Source organism: Oncorhynchus gorbuscha, linkage group LG07 (genome assembly GCF_021184085.1).
Source record: "Oncorhynchus gorbuscha isolate QuinsamMale2020 ecotype Even-year linkage group LG07, OgorEven_v1.0, whole genome shotgun sequence".
In the NCBI taxonomy this organism is placed as follows: domain Eukaryota; kingdom Metazoa; phylum Chordata; class Actinopteri; order Salmoniformes; family Salmonidae; genus Oncorhynchus; species Oncorhynchus gorbuscha.
The window spans coordinates 60,162,510-60,182,528 of NC_060179.1; the positions used below are offsets into that span (position 1 = coordinate 60,162,510).

At 42.1% G+C, this 20,019-nt stretch overlaps 2 protein-coding genes across 7 annotated transcripts in view; both read left to right on the top strand.

The window, feature by feature from the left end:
* The window catches only part of abcc3 (ATP-binding cassette, sub-family C (CFTR/MRP), member 3), a 62,437-nt gene extending 54,544 nt beyond the window's left edge, over positions 1 to 7,893 (top strand). For 4 of the 6 annotated variants that reach the window (XM_046357009.1, XM_046357008.1, XM_046357013.1 and 1 more), the window contains 8 exons: positions 384 to 583; positions 2,049 to 2,175; positions 2,470 to 2,571; positions 3,184 to 3,330; positions 6,253 to 6,411; positions 6,479 to 6,645; positions 6,902 to 7,096; positions 7,365 to 7,893. In XM_046357009.1, the coding sequence (XP_046212965.1) occupies positions 384 to 583; positions 2,049 to 2,175; positions 2,470 to 2,571; positions 3,184 to 3,330; positions 6,253 to 6,411; positions 6,479 to 6,645; positions 6,902 to 7,096; positions 7,365 to 7,476 (1,209 nt within the window). In that variant the 3' untranslated portion in view covers positions 7,477 to 7,893. Of the gene's footprint in view, positions 1 to 383; positions 584 to 2,048; positions 2,176 to 2,469; positions 2,572 to 3,183; positions 3,331 to 6,252; positions 6,412 to 6,478; positions 6,646 to 6,901; positions 7,097 to 7,364 lie in introns of those variants that run through there. The other 2 variants (XR_006839687.1, XM_046357012.1) reach the window with 1 other exon arrangement.
* Positions 7,894 to 15,193: 7,300 nt separating this feature from the next.
* On the top strand, positions 15,194 to 18,523 carry LOC124040133 (WAP, Kazal, immunoglobulin, Kunitz and NTR domain-containing protein 2-like). Its single transcript, XM_046357015.1, has 2 exons — positions 15,194 to 15,759; positions 16,069 to 18,523. Exons 1-2 carry the CDS (start codon positions 15,562 to 15,564, stop codon positions 17,599 to 17,601), a joined length of 1,731 nt encoding a protein of 576 aa, XP_046212971.1. The 5' UTR covers positions 15,194 to 15,561; the 3' UTR covers positions 17,602 to 18,523.
* Positions 18,524 to 20,019: the final 1,496 nt, after the last annotated feature.

Below are 20,019 nucleotides of genomic sequence, written 5' to 3' on the forward strand. Positions count from 1 at the left end.
GAAGTGTTGATTTGATCAAAGTGTAATCAAATGTGTTTAGTACTGGATGATTTATGCATTGATTTGATAATCAAATTAAATATACCTTATTTCGTAGACTGGGCCGGGTGGAAAGAGTATCCGCAGAGTTCAAGAACTGGCATTATCATAATTAATGTAAACGCTAGCTAAATATGACTATAAATATATCTATCACTATGAAATGAATCTATTACTCTATTAGTCTGTCAAAGGAACTCTGCAGATGTTTTGTGAACCCTGACCTTACTACATATAGTGTGTTACTGCAGTGTGCTCTTCCTAGTTGCTTACTGTCACAGCTTGTATCCCCGTGTTCAGTTACTATATAATGTGTTGTTCGTCTCTCTTCCCCACGGCTGTAGAGATTTTATGTGGCCACATCTCGGCAGTTAAAGCGCCTGGAGTCGGTCAGCAGGTCTCCTATATACTCCCATTTCTCTGAGACCGTCACTGGCGCTAGTGTCATCAGAGCCTACTGCAGACACGATGCCTTTGTACTAATGAGTGACATGAAGGTGGATGACAACCAGAAGAGTTACTACCCTGGTATAGTATCCAACAGGTAGGTGGTGTCTATATCTCACTGTACATTCACTATGGACTCTGGAGGACAGTGCCTGTGTTCCAATTGTCTTTGGGGCGGCAGGTTGCCTTGCCTTAAGAGTGTTGGGTCAGTAACCGAAAGGGCGCTGGTTTGAATCCCTGAGCTGACTAGGTGGAAAATATGTTGATGTGCCCTTGAGCAAGGGACTTAACCCTAATTGCTCCTGTAAGTCTCTCTGGATAAGAGCGTCTGCTAAATGGCTCCAATGTAAAATTCTTAATTTGCTCCCTTTTTTGGCTACTGCTCTGAAGGGTCTTGGTAATAATCCCAAGTGGGCTAGGATTCTCTCTTCAAAATGACGGTACAGTATTTGACTGTCCATTGCATTATGAGAATTTGAACATAGCAACTGACTGGTGCTCATGTTGAAAGCATGCTCAACAGGCACACGTTCCAACGCAAAGTACATAAAACATGAGTGTCCCGCATTTACAATAAGTGCTCCTAATACTGTATCTAATCAATGTATTTGCATGGTAATGTATATTGAACAAAAATATGAGCGCAACAGTTTCAACAATTTCACTGAGTTACAGTTCATAGAAGGAAATCAGTCAATTGGAATAAATTCATTAGGCCCTAATCTATGGAAGCAATGGGTGGGCCTGGGAGTGCATAGGCCCATCCACTGGGGAGCCAGGCCCAGCCAATCAGAATGAGTTTTTCTCCACTAAAGGGCTTTATTACAGACCAAAATATGTTTTAGTTTCATCAGCTGTCCAAGTGGCTGGTCTCGGACGATCCCGCAGGTGAAGAAGCCGGATGTGGGGGTCCCGGGCTGGTGTGGTTACACATGGTCTGTGGTTGTGAGGCTGGTTGGACACGTACTGCCAAATACTCAAAAGACATTGGAGGCGGCTTATAGTAGAGACATGAACATTCAATTCTCTGGAAACAGCTTTGTTGGACATTCCTGCACTCAGCATGCCAATTGCACGCATGTGTGGTGTTTTGTGACAAAACTGCACATTTTAGTGGCTTTTTATTGTCCCAAGCACAAGGTACACCTGGCAAAGGAGAAATGCTAACAGGGATGTAAACAATTTGAGAGATAAGATTTTTGTGCATATGGAAAATTCTATTTAATTTCAGCTCATAAATATGGGACCAACAATTTACATTAGTGGAGGCTGCTGAGTGGAGGACGGCTCATAATAATATCTGGAACGAATGGATTGGCACCAATCACATGGAAACCATGTTTGATGTATTTGATACCATTCCACTGATTCCTCTCCAGCCATTACCATGAGCCCGTCCTCCCCAATTAAGGTTCCACCAACCTCCTGAGCTTTACATGTTGCGTTTCACTTTTTTTTTTCCTTCGGTATATTTACATAGGCAGGTTCAGTGTAACTACTGTGTAGAAAAACACTGCGTCAGCGCTGCTCTAACTGTCGTGTGTGTGTGTGTGTGTGTGTAGGTGGTTAGGGGTGCGTATAGAGTTCATTGGGAACTGCATCGTACTGTTTGCTGCTCTGTTTGCTGTGATCGGGAAAGACAAGCTCAACCCTGGACTGGTGGGACTCTCTGTGTCCTACGCTCTACTGGTACAGTACAACATATCTACTGTCCGTTTAGCTGTCTGCTGCAAATGGTGCCCATTGCTTGCCACTGTGATTCTGTAGTGCTCGTGTTAAGGACGTCACACTGCTTGCTTGGCGACTACCGTTTCTTCCTAATTGAGCTCATACCGAGGCTCGAACCCACCGAAAGCTACTTATTCAGCAACGCAAGTGGGGGCACTTCAGACTGATGGCTTAATGGCGTGTGTGTGTCCACCCCCCCCCCCCCCCCCCCCCCCCATAAGCATCTCTCATGCTACTGTGCTTTCCTTGTAACAGGTGACCATGTCACTGAACTGGATGGTGAGGATGACGTCAGATCTGGAGAGCAACATCGTAGCTGTGGAGAGAGTCAAGGAGTACTCTGAGACCAAGACTGAGGTACAAAAAAAAATACATCCACACGGTGCTTACTAGAACGGTACATTACATATGGAAATAAACCAGGTCTAATCGCTCATAAAGTACAAGGCAAAGCGACAGTGGAAATGTTGTGGCCTGCTGTCTGTTATTTACTGACCATCAGTAAATGGTTGTCTCTCATAAATTGGCACTTGAAGTGTGTTTTATTTGCTCTTAATAGAGAAACATTGTTCATGCTGTTTTCCAGGAAAATAATCCATTAAAAAAAAATCAGGAATTTACACATTCCTTTGACTGTTTGGCTGCCAAATCAAACTCACAATCACAACCATAAAAGACTAAAAGTAGCTACATCTCTATCTTGGATATTATGTGCCGTATAAGGCCTACCTTTGATGTTGGGCGGCTGGGCACTAGTATACTGTACATTTCAGACCACTTTGTTTATTACACCCAACAAATATGCCACCCTCTTTACTGATCATGTGATTGAGTTTATAGTCTTACACTGTGCTACAGTAGGTGCATGTGTGTTTGTTTGTGGCTGTCCTTCCTCAACCTCTGCAGATGTGGACAGAATTTCAAGTGTGCATCAAGCTTATTGTTTTGTATAATTGTGTATGTTGCTAGGCCCCATGGGAGGTGGAGGACAAGAAGCCTTCGCCTGATTGGCCGTCCCAGGGGAACGTAGAGTTCAGTGACTACAGTGTGAGGTACAGAGAGGGACTGGAGCTGGTCCTTAAGAACCTCACCCTCAGTGTCAAAGGAGGAGAGAAGGTGAGCACAACAGACATACAGGCCTTGATTCTGTAGACTGATGAGGGAAAACAAGCACATTAAACATGACATACAGCACCAGTCAAAAGTTTGGACACACCTACTCGTTCAAGGGTTTTTCTTTATTTTTACTATTTTCTACATTGTAGAATAATAGTGAAGACATCAAACCTATGAAATAACACATATGGGATCATTTAGTAACCAAAAACGTGTTAAACAAATCCAAATATTTTTTTTGATTTGAGATTCGTAGCCCCCCAGTGCCTTGATGTCAGCTTTGCACACTCTTGGCATTCTCTCAACCAGCTTCATGAGGAATGCTTTTCCAATAGTCTTGAAGGAGAGCCCACATATGCTGAGCACTTGTTGGCTGTTTTTCCTTCACTCTGCGGTCCAACTCATCCCAAACCATCTCAATTGGGTTGAGGTCGGGTTATTGTGGAGGCCAGGTTATCTGATGCAGCACTCCATCACTCTCCTCCTTGGTAAAATAGCCCTTTCACACTTTGGAGGTGTGTTGAAAAACTAAAGATAGTAGGACTAAGCACAAACCAGATGGGATGGCGTATCGCTGCAGAATGTTGTGATAGCCATGCTGGTTAAGTGTGCCTTGAATTGTAAATAAATCACTGACCGTGTCACCAAAGCACACCCACACTATCAAAGCACACTCACACCATCACACCTACATGCTTCACGGTGGGAACCACTCATGCGGATATCATCCATTCACCTACTCTGTGTCTCACAAAGACATAGCAGTTGAAACAACTAAAAATCTCAAATTTGGACTCATCAGACCAAAGGACAGATTTCCACCGGTCTATTGTCCATTGCTCGTGTTTCTTGGCCCAAGTCTCTTCTTCTAATGGGTGTCCTGTAGTAGTGGTTTCTTTGCAGAAATTTGACCATGAAGTGCCTGATTCATGCAGTCTTCTCTGAACAATTGATGTTGAGACGTGTCTTACGTGTTACTTGAACTCTGAAGCACTTTTTTGGGCTGCAATTTCTGAGGCTGGTAACTCTAACGAACTTACCCTCTGCAGCAGAGGTAACTCTGGGTCTTCCTTTCCTGTGACGGTCCTCCTGAGAGCCAGTTTCATCATAGTACTTTATGGTTTTTGCGACTGCACTTTCAAAAGCTCTTGAAATTTTCCAGAATGACCGACAGTCATGTCTTAAAGTATTGATGGACTGTCAGTTCTATTTGCTTATTTGAGCTGGTCTTGCCATAATATGGACTTGGTCTTTTACCAAATAGGGCTTCCTTCTCTATATCACCCCTACCTTGTCACAACACCACTGATTGGCTCAAACGCATTAAGGAGGACAGAAATTCCACAAATGGACTTTTAACAGGGCAAACCTGTTAATTGTAATGCATTCCAGGTAACTACCTCATGAAGCTGGTTGAGAGAATGCCAAGAGTGTGCAAAGCTGTCAAAGGCAAAGGGTGGTTACTTTGAAGAATCTCAAATGTAAAATATATTCTGATTTGTTTAACACTTTTTTTTTTTGGTTACTACATGATTCCATATTTACAATGTAGAAAATAGTAAAATAATAAAGAAAAGTCCTGAAATGAGTATGTGTGTCTAAATGCTTGACTGGTACAGCAGATACTGCAATAGGGCTTTCATTTCAGTCACAAATGAACAGAGAAACTTGACACCACGTAAACACCTGGCAGATGTTCATTTTGGGGTGAAAAACATTGCTTCATATGCCAATCAGAACAAGTTAAATGCTTGTTTAACACACTATTTTATAGAATGTACCCCCATGAAAACGCTGTACTCCTGCCATCACATTTCATACACAGATAAAGTTCTGTTTATAAGAGCTGGCACTGATGTGTGTGTCGAGCATGCAGATATCCAGAAAAGTATGGAACCTTTATTTATCTGGAAGAAGTATTTGAATTGAGACTGGTGAACTACGATGAACAACACTGAGTATGGAACCTTTATTTATCTGGAAGAAGTATTTGAATTGAGACTGGTGAACTACGATGAACAACACTTGAGTATGGGAGCATCTCCAGCGTACACTTTTTGTTGCAGGGTTTCATTCAAATCAAATGCATTTATACAGCCCTTTTTACATCAACAGATGTCACACAGGAAATGTTCAAGTTGTATTGTCACATGTACAGTGAGTGGCTTAACTTGTTAGCTCTACCCAACATTGCAGCAATACATATCAAAATAGTGTAAAAATATATATTTTTTACAAAATACATATAATAAAGAAAACGCTAGAAAAAGAGAGGAGGCTATATACATGTAGGCAGGGATTAGGAGAAAGTGACTGGTATCAGGATAAATAATAGTAAACAATATGGCTGCAACATAAGTGGTGGGTGGGTGAGTGTGTGTGCAAGAGTGACAGTGTAGATATGATAGATGGATATACTGCACAAAATAGCTGTGCAGCGACGCTCCCCGTCCAACCTGACAGAGCTTGAGAGGATCTGCAGAGAAGAATGGGAGAAACTCTCCGAATACAGGTGTGCCAAGCTTGTAGCGTCATAGCCAAGACTCCAGGCTGTAATCGCTGCCAAAGTGCTCAACAAAATACTGAATATAGGGACTGAATACTTATATAAATGTCATGTTTCCGTGTAGATTGTGTAGATTGATGAGGGGGGAAAAACAATTTAATCAATTTTAGAATAAGGCTGTAACGTAACAAAATGTGGAAAAAGTAAAGAGGTCTGATTCCTTTCTGAATGCACTGTATACATGTAAATGGGAGTAATAGTGACCAGTAGCAGGATAAATAGATACTGATGGGAAAAAGATGGACAGCAGCGTAGTGGTAGTAATACATCTCATCAATAATCATTATAGCAGCGTAGGTGTGAGGGGGGGCAGTAGTTATTAGCCATTTAACAGTTGCCTTGTGTATCCCTTACAGATAGGTATCGTGGGTCGTACTGGGGCTGGTAAGTCCTCTATGACACTGTGCCTGTTTCGGCTTCTGGAGGCGGCAGGGGGAGAGATCACCATCGACGGGGTCAAGATATCAGAGATAGGACTGCATGACCTGAGATCTAAACTCACCATTATACCACAGGTAAACACACACACCCTACACATCCTCACCTCCACCTCCACCTTCACTACCCTCTCTCCCTCCCCAGGAGCCAGTGCTGTTCTCTGGCAGCCTGAGGATGAACCTGGACCCCTTTGAGAGGTACAGTGACGTTGAGGTATGGAAAGCTCTGGAACTGTCCCACCTCAACAAGTTTGTCAGCAACCAGCCGGCTAAACTGGAGCTGGAGTGTTCAGAGGGAGGAGAGAACCTCAGGTAACCTAATCCTAACCACTCAACAACTGCATGCTTTGATATCCATTTGCATTCACACATGTTTGCACCTGTACAAGGCTTTTTACCTGTATATTCAGGTGGGAATTAAACACTGAAAACATGTGGAATACAAACATGTCTTTATTAGGATTTTCTCTTAAGAATGTATTCCTTCTCTGAATATTTCTTTTAGCTTTTTATATATTTCATGTTTTACTCTTCTGAAAAAGAATAATGCCTTTGTGTGTGTGTTCAGTGTGGGCCAGAGGCAGCTGGTATGTTTAGCCAGGGCTCTTCTGAGGAAGACGAGGATTCTGATTCTGGATGAAGCTACAGCTGCCATCGACCTAGAGACCGACGATCTCATCCAGTCAACCATCAGGACACAGTTTGAGGACTGCACTGTCTTCACCATCGCTCACAGACTCAACACCATCATGGACTATACTAGGTAATGTACAATACATAACACATGGACCACCCATACGTAGAATGTATGCACACATGACTGTAAGTCGCTTTGGATAAAAGCGTCTGCTAAATGGCATTTATTATTATTATTATTATATTACATGCACACACGCATAAACCGACAGACAGACATAGAAATACATATTTTGATCTAAGATGCCATGTTATTGTGTTGTTTGGTCTTATTCTCTCCAGAAACCTAATAAAGTTATGAGACATTCTACTAACCCCTCTTCACCTCTTTGCAGAGTGCTGGTCTTGGACAAGGGACAGATTGCTGAATTTGACACTCCTACAAACCTCTTATTCCAGAGAGGAATCTTCTATGGTATGGCTAAAGATGCAGGACTGGCACAATAGCACTGCCTCTCCTCTACACACACACACACAGTCCTGTACCTAGATAAAACCTACAGTGCCTTGTGTCAGATCACAGAGCGCCAGTGAATGTATCCTTTTATACTCTGCAGTCCGCTGCAAAACCAGGATAAAAACGTTACGTTTTTTTTGCAATGTTACTTTTTCTAAAAAAGAAAAGACAGAAAAACGGTGTCACTGTAATTTCCACAAGTGAGTTTCAGGATGAATCCAGCTATTTTTGTACTGTATCATTTTTATTATTTAAGCTATACTTTTTATTATTACGAGTTGTCTGATTGGGAAGTTTGCTCTGTTCAATGTGTGATTCCTTTGTGAACCAAATCTGTAAAAACTTGAATTCTGTACTACCAACATATGAGAGATGGTAATGCCTTTATTAAAAAAGTAAGACATTAAGACTGCCTTCTAGATGTTTCTGTGAAGCATTTTATTTTTATATACATTTATGATTAACTACTCTGGTATAGCCTACGCTACAACCGCAACATAGTTAGCAATGTAGGAGGTAAACAATATTAAGTATGTAGAACATTTAGCTGAATGATAGGAATTAACAGGATTTATGGTGTGGATTAAGGTTAGATAAATATGGCCTGTCAACACAACAGAGCATACATACATAGAACGTATGGCCTAGATCTATTCAACTATATTCTTACGTGGGCCAGAGATTATTATTATTTTGGAAGAGCTGTATAAAGAAGCAACACACCAATAAATCACTTTTCTACAAATTAAATGTTGCTGAATGTTTTTACGGAAATCATAATTTTATCATAATTGAAAATGGTGCAAAGCTTGCATTATTTATTATTTCAACAACTATTAAAGGTATCTTACGATATTAGGTAATTATAAAATCATCTGAAAACTAAGCATTTCAATAAATAACAAACAAAAATAACAAAAACAAAATAACAAACAAAAAATAACAAATGTCAAATCAGGTAATGCCAAAGTCCATTCTTAAGGAAGTATGCTTTGATTTCATTTCCCTCAGTCATTAGGTGCATTTGTTTTGTCAACCTCCCTTCTAAAGAGTCCGTGTGAGCATCAGAGAGGGAAACAGAAGGCAGGTCCATGTTCCTGATAGTCATAGCTTTCAGAATTGGGGTCATAATATTTTGTAACTTACACCGTTCAAACGTTAGAGCCAAATGTATATGAAGGAAAATAATCAACATGCCACATGTGAAAACGCAAAGCACAAAGCTACAGTATAGACAACCAAAGTGCTTATAATTTTGGCACTTAATTTAGAATTTTGGTTGGGATTTTTTTGCAGATATTTTATTAATGTGCAGAATTGATCAAAGGGCCAGTCTAAATGAAAAAACGGGGCTGATCTGGCCACGACTAGTACAATGGCTGCCAGTTGAATAGCCCTGGCCTAGATTAACATTGACATTTTAGCGAACCTATAAGCCTTCTGCATGGAATATCTCACTGACTAGTACAATGGACCCCTTGTTAAAAGCAAAGTGAGAGGCCGTTGTCACTCAAAGGTGAGGTAGTGGTGCCAAAACCACCATCCATAATTGATAGTTTGATTAATTTTCGCGTCAAAAGGTATTATCCAAGGCTTCTCACCTTGTAGCTCTCCGGAACCAGGGTTGGCGACCCCGGTGAGGTAAATACATTCATGCTAAAGTTACTGCATATAAGCACTAGAGGGGGATCTTAAATCACGCTGCATCATTCCTCAGACTCAGGCTTCAGTACTGATGGGAGCTGGTGTTATCTGAGTAAGGGAAAGGGGATACCTAGTCAGTTGTACAACTGAATACATTCAACTGAAATGTTCCCCTTTGGCATTGCTAGTGCCACGTGCTTACCAACTGAGCCACAAAGGACCACATTTACCCTTTAAAGACTCCGCAGCAGTATTGTTTTGAATGCAGAAAATACCCCAATAAACATTAGTAATTTGAAATGTCAAGCATTTCATTAAGTATATTTGCGCAATGAAAGTGAATCTGTTCCACAATCATCCTGAGAGCTTAGCTGCTATTTTTACTCTTTTATAATTAACCTTAGTCATGACTGCTGCAGTGTGATGGGTGGTTGATGTGGTCACTCAGGATGAAGTTGCTTCCAGAGCTTCCCCCCCTAATTGTTATGCTAAAGATTTGGGGAGAGTAAACTAATCCTAGATCTGTGCCTAAGGGCAGAATAGCTGCACCAAATGCTGACAGGTGATTGGTTTAGCTGACGATGGATGAGCTCAAGGTGCCAGGAATCAGGATGCTGAGTAACGTCTCAGCCTATAGGGCAAAACCACATGAGAGAGAAGCTGGTTTGGAGCTCCACTCCTCGCTACCCACCACAGAGATTACACCTCAGGCACTAGAGTCAGAAGTGAGATCAAGATTGAAAACAACTCAAGTGAAGTGGTGACAAAGCAAGAAGTTTATCTGGGATCGAACAAAGCCAACCTTGTTTTTCTAAGGCCTTGATTTCTCTGTTTTGTCAGTGTATTGCCAAATATAGGATGTCTGTGGTAGCAGAGAAATGCCAATATGTCAGTTTTGGCACAGTAGATATTTTCTGGGCTGCTTTTGGATCAAAGAGCTGCTTTCCGAAAGCCTCCCAGGTGGAGGTGGTGGTGTAAGGACACTGACAGTTGCAGACATATTTCTTTAGCAGGATCTGATATTGATAGGACTTACATTGCCACAGGGGAAGTTGATGGATTAAAGTATTTATCAGAAGCTTGACAATTGAGTGAATTGTGCACCATTGTCTGTGATAACTTAATCAGGTGTTCCAAGTATAGATCACACGTGTACTGTGTAGAACTCTCGCTGTCAAGGGATGCAGTCAGTGTCTGTATTTTGATATTTTATTTTATTGAGAGACTTAGTAAACCAGGTATATGCACGCTCTAGTCTAGGCAATCTGTCATTCATCGATCAATTTAGTTCAGGGAGAAACAAATTGTCAGGATTGCGTTTTAGATTTGAAATCAAATGTTTGATATGAGGCAACAGTACAGAATGTCCTATTGCTAAACATATCTGTTTTACCATTTAGAAATAAAAGCACTTTATGCATGTTCTCTCCCCATTTTTGAAAAAGTCCTAAGTATTTGGACAAGTTCACCTATGCCTATAATGTATTAAAGTAGGCAAAAGTTTAGTATTTGGTCCAATATTCCTAGAAATTACTTCATCAGGCTTGTGACTCTACAAACTTGTTGGATTGTTTTGGGTTATTTTTTGCCCAATAGGAACTGAATGGTGAATGATGACTGGAGTCATTCTCTTTGAGTGGATAAGATGTTTCTCAACACATTTAAATGAATCCTAATAATGCTGATTTTACTGGAATATAGAGCCACATTTTAAAGTATAGCCTCACTGTCCAAATGGAAGTGCATTCCGAAAGTATTCAGACCTCTTGACTTTTTCCACATTTTGTTACATTACAGCCTTATTCTAAAATTGATTAAATCATTTTTATTCTCTCATCAATCTCCACACAATACCCCATAATGACAAAGCAAAAACTTTTTGTTGTTGACATTTTTGCAAAAGTTATAAACATAACAAAAAACACTGAAATATCATATTTGCATAAGTATTCAGACCCTTTACTCAGTACTTTGGTGAAGCACATCTTGCAGTGATTACAGCCTTGAGTCTTATTGAGTATGACACTACAAGCTTGGCACAGCTGTATTTGGGGAATTTCCCCCATTCTTCTCTGCAGATCCTCTCAAGTCCTGTCAGGTTGGATGGGGAATGTCGCTGCACAGCTATTTTCAGGTCTCTCCAGAGATGTTCGATCGGGTTCAAGTCCAGGCTCTTGTTGGGCCACTCAAGGACATTCAGAGACTTGTCCCGAAGCCACTCCTGCATTGTCTTGGCTGTGTGCTTAGGGTCATTGTCCTGTTGGAAGGTGATCCTCAAATCAAATTGTATTTGTCACATTTACATGTTTAGCAAATGTTATTGCGTGTGTAGCGAAATGCTTCAAATAGGGATGGTGCAAGCATTCCTCCAAATGTGATGCCTGGCATTCAGGCCAAAGAGTTCAATCTTGGTTTCATCAGACCAGAGAATCTTGACCAGAGTCCTTTAGGTGCCTTTTGGAAAACTCCAAGCGGGCTGTCATGTGCCTTTTACTGAGGAGTGGCTTCCGTCTGGCCACTCTACCATAAAGGCCTGATTGGTGGAGTGCTGCAGAGATGGTTGTCCTTCTGGAAGATTCTCCCATCTCCATAGAGGAGCTCTGTCAGAGTGACCATCGGTTCTTGTTCACCTCCCTGACCAAATTCCTTCTCCTCTGATAGCTCAGTTTGGCTGGGCGGCCAGCTCTACGAAGAGTCTTGGTGGTTCCAAACTCTTTTAATTTAAGAATGATGGTGGCCACTTTGTTCTTGGGAACCTTCAATGCTGCAGAAATGTTTTGGTACCCTTCCCTGTGCCTTGACACAATCTTGTCTCTGAACTCTACAGACAATTCCTTCAACCTCATTGCTTGGTTTTTGCTCTGACATGCACTTTCAACTGTGGGACCAAAAATAGATAGGTGTGTGCCTTTCCAAATCATGTCCAATCAATTTAATTTACCACTGGTGGACTCCAATCAAGTTGCAGAAACATCTCAAGGATGATTAATGGAAACAGAAAGCACCTGAGCTCAATTTTGAGTCTCATAGCAAAGGGTCTGAATACTTATGTAACTAAGGTATCTGTTTTTTAGTTTGAATACATTTGCAGAAATGTCTAAACCTTATTTTGCTTTGCCGTTATGGGGTATTGTGTGTAGATTGATGCGACTTAAAAAAAAAAAAAAGATTTTAGAATAAGGTTTTAGCGTAACAAAATGTGAAAAGGTGAAGGGGTCTGAATACTTTCCGAACGCACAGTTCTGAGCACCTTAAATAACCTCTTCTAGCTGCTAGAGCGATGTCTAATGATTTTTATTCTATTTCGAGTTTCATTCCATTTTAAAGCTGCCTGTGTTGACTTTGTCATGTCTTATAAAGAATCACCCTATTATTATATACCTGTTTAAGCCTCAAGATCCATCCATCCTCACCTGTATGACAGGAGTTTATTAATTTCGGCTCCAAATGAAACATTGCATTTGTCAATGACAGATGGAGTGGAGGAGGGCATGTAAGGTAAGAGATCTTTCCTATGTGGGGTACGTGACAGATTGTACTATGTTGTTCCTTCCTCTCTATCCATCAATCACACTTTGAGTTGCTTTGACTGGTGAAAGTGGGTGTTTCAGCACATCTATCCCCCCATCCAAACACACACATACACACACACACACCCTTTTGCTTCAGAAATGTACCATATCACTGCTTTAGGCCATTCTGGCCTGAACTTGAACCTGCAGTGCTAGATGTTAGATTACCCAGTGACTAGACAGTACCTGTGGCCAAACTCATTGAAATGATGTGACCAACATCAGACTGTAGATTATAATTGTTAATTGCTGAATTGGGAAAAACAACATATGTTTGTTGGTTGAAAACATATTGTAAACACAACAATCCATCTGAGAGGATTAAAATGGTTAGACCTACTATAATTCTTCATACTGGCACGCAGCTAAGGCTTGATTAAATACACAGTAGGGCCGACTTTTGTTGCAGTAAAATGCACTCATGTGGCCCCTGTATCCTTATTAGCATGACTGTGTAGAAATTCAGCCTGAATAGTCGATTCTTCTAAGGGAATTGAATGTGCATTCCCTAGAACATTTATTTTACGTCAATGCCATTGTTGGTGACGAGCATTTGTTGGTTTGTGGGTCATCTATATCTGTGTTGTGACTTCCTCCACTGAGAGAGACCGAAACATTGTCCCCGTATCTTCCTGTTCGTAAATCAAGCTGTCCTGACGAAAGAGGTTCATCCAACTCAGCAAGTAGTCCATCGCGTTTCCAGCCTCACCTGATGGCAATCACATTACCAAAGTACTATTCTACCTGACTCCGACAGTAGGAATGATAATATGTATTATGCAGACACCAGACTGCCTGATAGGATTATAGTAACACCTCGGTTGTTGTTGGGCTGTCACCGTCCATGTGTCAACTCTGAGCATCACAGATCAGAAGTTTATATTTTCTCTCTGAGGTACAGTTAGCTGTTTTTCAGAAAGGTGTTAAGGGCAAGTAATGTTCCAGGAACCCCTGTAACAGGGACGGATGGTGTCATTTAGAAGCACGCCTGATCCACGGCACAAAGGCAGGTTTTGGAGGATGTGTTGTGTGTGTGTGTGTACTGCAAATTGGAGGGAGCTCAATGTTCTTGAGGGAGTTGCATCTCAAACGGCTGGGCAACGTGAGTCACGTACGATCTGGCGCAGACACTAAACCCACAACACAGTACAACAAGTGCTATTTAACAGTACACAGCCGCACCTCCAATTAACCCCCTCAAATGATCACGATGAATCTTTCTATTCACATATAAGACACTTAAGACATTAAGGTTGTAGGAGAACATAATCATTTGCATGGCTAAACATCAGTTACAAAACATTCAATATTACCTTATAAGGTCATGGATTGGATATCATAACCAATCCATCAATAAAGCAACAGACAGGACAGACACGGTGTACAAAGCACATATAATCCCTTTCAAAAGGAGAGTCTAAACAATATCCATTAGTAACAAGTATGGGCACCATCCAGTGTCCTCGGCAGAGCTTTGCCTGTGTTTCTCCAGCTGGCTTGTTTTACTATCGTTGTGTGTACCAGAAAACTCCACTAGTCCTCAGAAGAATGGTAAATCAAGGACAATTATCCATCATGGGGACATTTCCCAGGTCTAAGGATAGTCTATTTTAGGGTTAGAATTAGGGTTAAGGTTGAATTAGGGAAATTTTAAATGGAAATACATTTTAGGTGTGTGTGTGTGTGTGTGTGTGTGTGTGTGTGTGTGTGTGTGTGTGTGTGTGTGTGTGTGTGTGTGTGTGTGTGTGTGTGTGTGTGTGTGTGTGTGTGTGTGTGTGTGTGTGTGTGTGTGTGTACACTAATAATACCAGCTCCTAGTGCAATACCTGATCCACACACATTTGAGTGCTGATATCCACCAGCCTCATACTTCTAGGCTTGGAGATGACTGTGAAAAGCACTCAGGTTCCTCATTTAGATGAATGACAAGCACTATTAGTCCCTCTTCTCTCAGCAAAATAAATCACAGTAGGCCTAGTCGATGCATTAAAACGAATTCAAGTAATGCAAAAAATTATGTCAATTTGTTCTATTCAAATGGATAATTTACACTAAGGTCATAATTGCACATTGACAGTAATTGTTATCCAAATGAAAACGAATTCGTCCCCTAATAATTTTATACAAAATAATTGACTATTCAAATATCGCAGAAGTATTGGCATTAACGGTTAGAGGGGATGACAGTAGTTTCATGTAGACTTAGGCTGCCTGTCATCAAAACTCATCAAAAGCAGTCACACGCAAGCAACCAATAGTCTGCAAAACGTATCAACAAAATGTATTTTATTTAGAAAATACATTTTTCACAGAGTGGATTGTTGTTAAGATTATTGAAGTAGGCCTACAGTTTCAATCTCTCCAAGTAACTCGTGCGTCTTTTTTCCTCCAGTGCGCAAGTCTGTATCCCGGTGCATACAAGGCGCATACTGGGTTAAATGGGGATACCAGCTCAATCCTTCTAACAGACAGGTGCCCCGCCAGTCCCAGCCCAGCTTTACCACTCTTTCAACATCTCACAAGCAATTCATAACTGTCACTTGCGAGCAAGGGCGAGTTATGTGGTCAGGAGATCGCCTGGGAAGAAGCCGATTGGATATTTTGGAGCAAAGTTCTGAAGTATAAATAGAGCATCTTCATCTCTCAAGACTTCAGATACCTGATCGAACAGGAACTCGACAGATTAATTTCACTCTATTTTACTTGTAGGTTACTGGAGACTTGTTTTAAATCGTTTGAACTTTGAATTTCAAACCTCAATAATCGGCGGAGACATTGAACAATCTATATTTGTGCATCAATAAATAGGCTACAACATTTTTCTCTCTAAATTTTCTTTGAAACTGGTACACGCTGGCGATGTGGTGGATGCTGTTTCCCCGGTGGATCTGGTTCTTGTTGGGGCAGTGCCTGGTTCTGTGGTTGGACCAGCGGGTCAGGGCCATGTCTGTAGCCGGAGTAGCCTATTCCCATGCCGGCATCTGCCCCAACGAGATGAACCCCAACCTTTGGGTAGACGCCATGAGTACCTGTATGCGGGAGTGCGAATCTGACCAGGTGAGTGTTCCCTGTCATTACGTCCTACTCTACTCAGTGAGAAATAACATTGTTTTAATTCAAGCTGTTAAATTATAGGTTTTAAAATAATTAATTCATGATAGAATATGAGTAATTTGTAATTCTATATTATGTATAATTCAAAAAGTGCATTGCAATTTGTCACTCAACATCTGCTTTTGTATTAAATGAGAATAAACATTAAATTATTAATCTAATCATTTTAATACATCTTTTTTTACAATTGCTTCTCTAACATGTAAAATTCTACAGTAACCAATCCTTTTAATCCCTCCCCTCTCCCTACAGGAGTGTGAGAAGTTTGAGAAGTGTTGTCCCAACGTATGTGGAAACCAGAGCTGCGTGGCGGCACGTTACATGGACGTTAATGGGAAAAAGGGTCCAGTGGGCATGCCCAAAGAAGCCACCTGTGCCAGCTTCATGTGCACCCAGCAGGGCTCTCAGTGTGACATCTGGGAAGGCCAGCCTGTGTGTAAGTGCAGGGACCGCTGTGAGAGAGAACCTCACTTCACCTGCGCCTCCGACGGCATGACCTACTATAACAAGTGCTACATGGATGCTGAGGCCTGCTCCAAGGGCATCGCCCTCTCTGTGGTCACCTGTCGCTTCCACCTCACCTGGCCCAACACCAGCCCCCCGTTGCCCCTGGAGACCACCCTCCGACCAACCACAGCCCCCCTCCAGGAGACGCCCCCACTCCTGACGGAACCCCAGCCGCCAGTCATGGCCAGCAGCTCATCACAACAGTTGGTTACCGTGGGAGACACGGCCAGCTTCCTGTGTGACGTCACGGGGCACCCGCGGCCCGAGATTAGCTGGCAAAAGCACCAGGTGGAGGGAGATGGAAGGGAGAGGGTTGTGATGAGACCCAATCATGTGAGGGGGAATGTGGTGGTCACCAACATTGGCCAGCTGGTGATCTACAACGCCCAGCCTCAGGACTCTGGTGTCTACACCTGTACTGCAAACAACCCCTCTGGCTCGGCCCATGCCCACCATGCCCTCACCGTGGTGCCCAGGGATCCCCTGAGGAGAGAAGAGCCCAGGAACATGACCCGCTGCCCGGCCGAGGAGTGCCAGAGGCCCCCTGACACGGTGGAGGAGTGTGGTGGAAAGGAGAGGGTGAGCTGGTACTATGAGCCTAAAAGGAACAGTTGCTTCTCCTTCACCCATGGCAGCTGTAACAGCAACAGGAAACCATTTGAGACGTATGAGATGTGTATGTTGTGCTGTGGTCCGGAGGTGTCTTCCCCCTGTGGCCTGCCCAGCCTGCAGGGTCCCTGTAAGGCCTACGAGCCCCGATGGGCCTACAGCAGCAGCCAGAGGCAGTGCCAGTCCTTCATCTACGGAGGCTGCAGTGGCAACGACAACAACTTTGAGTCCAGAGAGGCCTGTGAGGAGATGTGCCCCTTCCCTAAGAACCACCACTGTAAAACCTGTAAACCCAGAGGCAAGATGGTGACCAGCTTCTGTAAGAGTGACTTTGTGATCCTGGGGAGGTTGTCTGGACTGATGGAGGAGAGGGACTCGGGCCAAGCCCTAGTCACAGTGGAGGAGATCCTGAAGGATGAGAAGATGGGCCTCCGGTTCTTTGGCAAGGAGCCTCTGGAGGTGACCTTCACCAACATGGACTGGAACTGCCAATGTCCCAACATCAGCGAAGGTCAGGTCATCGTCATGGGAGATGTGAGGGACGGCATGGCCGTGCTGCAGGCGGACAGCTATGTGGGAGCGTCGAACACACGCCGGGTACGGAAGCTCAGAGAGGTCATCACTAAGAACACCTGTGACATTCTCAAAGAGTTCCCCGCCATTCAGTAGACCAGGGGGAGAGGGATAAGGGTGCTTTGAGGACAATTGCACACACACACATACATTTATTTTTTATTTAAATCGTTTATCCTTTTTCCTACCCACAAGATTGCATTCAACGCAATGTCAAAGTTCAAAGCAGAAAGTAAATAAAACCGAAAAAATGTAACACAGCTCTGTACATAATGTACCTTGTTCTGAGAGTTTCACTTGAACAAAACATTCTTAATGCGCCCTGCCAACCTGTCTGTTTATCCCAATGCTCTCTGTTGTGGTCTGACTGTTGGCTTCTAATTGAAAAACCATGTATCAGAACAGAGGAGACATTCATCAAACCCTCTAGTTGTCTCATTCCCTATAGACTCGTGCCTTTTCCTCCTCAGCCTCTCCTGGTGCATCTGGAAATCGACCAAGCAGACTTTTGCTCGTTGGAAGCACCGCACAGAAACTACATGTTCTGATGTTTGTGTATATACTTTAAGATTGTTTTTGATGTTTGTTTTCGTGTTATTGATCTGTCACTGTGGATGATGAAGCTGTTCCCTTACCTCTCTGGTAGAACCGGTGACAGTGTGTCTGTGTAATATACTGTGTGATTAAGTTTTGTCAGTACACCGGATTTAAGTTGTAATATATTCTCAGTGGTTGATTGCTACATTTTCCAAGAATCAGAATGATCTATCAACAATAAGACACGTTAATGCTTCCCTTTGATATGTTGCTATTTATTGTACCGTAATCTTTCTGCTCTGCCGTTGACTCGCTTTCATACCTATTCCCAAAGCACATTCTCTTCATTTGTTTTTCTCGTTGGAACGTATGTTCCTCTTTTGTGTCATATTTTATGATGTCTTGTATAAGATCAAACAGGGATATCCATGTCCCTGCGTTGTCATGTAAATATATAATAAAATATTAGATTCTGTCTCTACTTTTTTTATTTGACTGTTTCATAAACTGAAAGATATGATTGGAATATACCAGGAAGTAAAGGGGAAAATTACAGGAGAGAATGAGGAAATACCTTCACACATTTCAGCTATAATTGTACTGAATAAAAATATAAAACGCCACATGTAAAGTGTTGGTCCTATGTTTCATGAGCTGAAATAAAAGATCTCAGAAATGTTCCATACACACAAAAAGCTTATTTCTCTCAAATTGTGTGCACAAGGTTGTTGACATTCCTGGTAGTGAGCATTTTTCCTTTGCCAAGATAATCCATCCACCTGACAGGTGTGGCATATCAAGAAGCTGATTAAACAGCATGATCACGACACAAGTGCACATTGTGCTGGGGACAAAAGGCCACTGTAAAATGTCTACATTGTAGAATAATAGTAAAGACATCAAAACTATGAATTAGCAAATATGGAATCATGTAGTAACCAAAAAAGTGTCAAAAAATTGAACTGACAGTCCAATACTTTAGGACAAGATGGTCAGTCATTCTGGAAAATTTCAAGGGCTTTGAAAGTTTCTTCAAGTGCAGTTGCAAAAACCACAAAATACTATGATGAAACTGGCTCTCAGGAGGACCGTCACAGGAAAGGAAGAACCAGAGTTACCTCTGCTGCAGAGGATAAGTTCGTTAGAGTTGCCAGCCTCAGAAATTGCAGCCAAGTCCATATTATGTCAAGAACAGCTCAAATCAGCTAAGAGAAATGACAGTCCATCATTATTTTAAGACATGAAGGACATTCAATGCAGAACATTTCAAGAGATTTGAAAGTTTCTTCAAGTCCAGTCACAAAAACCATCAAGTGCTATGTTGAAACTGGCTCTCATGAGGGCCAACACAGGAAAGGAAGTCCCAGAGTATAAGTTAGAGTTACCAGCCTCAGAAATTGCAGCCCAAATAAATGCTTCACAGAGTTCAAGTAACAGACATATCTCAACATCAACTCTTCAGACGAGACTGTTTGAATCAGGCATTCATGGTCAAATTGCTGCAAAGAAACCACTCCTAAAGGACACTAATAAGAAGAGACTTGCTTTGGCCAAGAAACACGAGTAATGGACATTAGACCAGTGGAAATCTGTCCTTTGGTCTGATGAGTCCAAATTTGAGATTTTTGGTTCCAACCGCTGTGTCTTTGTGAGACGCAGAGTAGGTGAACAGATGATCTCTGCATGACGTTTGTCACCGTGAAGCATGGAGGAGGAGTGATGGCTTTGCTGGTGACACTGTCTGTGATATATTTAGAATTCAAGGCACACTTAACCAGCATGGCTACCACAGCATTCTGCAGCAATACATCATCCCATCTGGTTTGCGCTTAGTGCGACTATCATTTGTTTTTCAACAGGAGAATGACCCAAAACACACCTCCAGGCTTTGTAAGGGCTATTTGCCCAAGGAGAATGATGGAGTGCTGCATCATATGACCTAGCCTTCACAATCACCCGACCTCAACTCAATTGAGA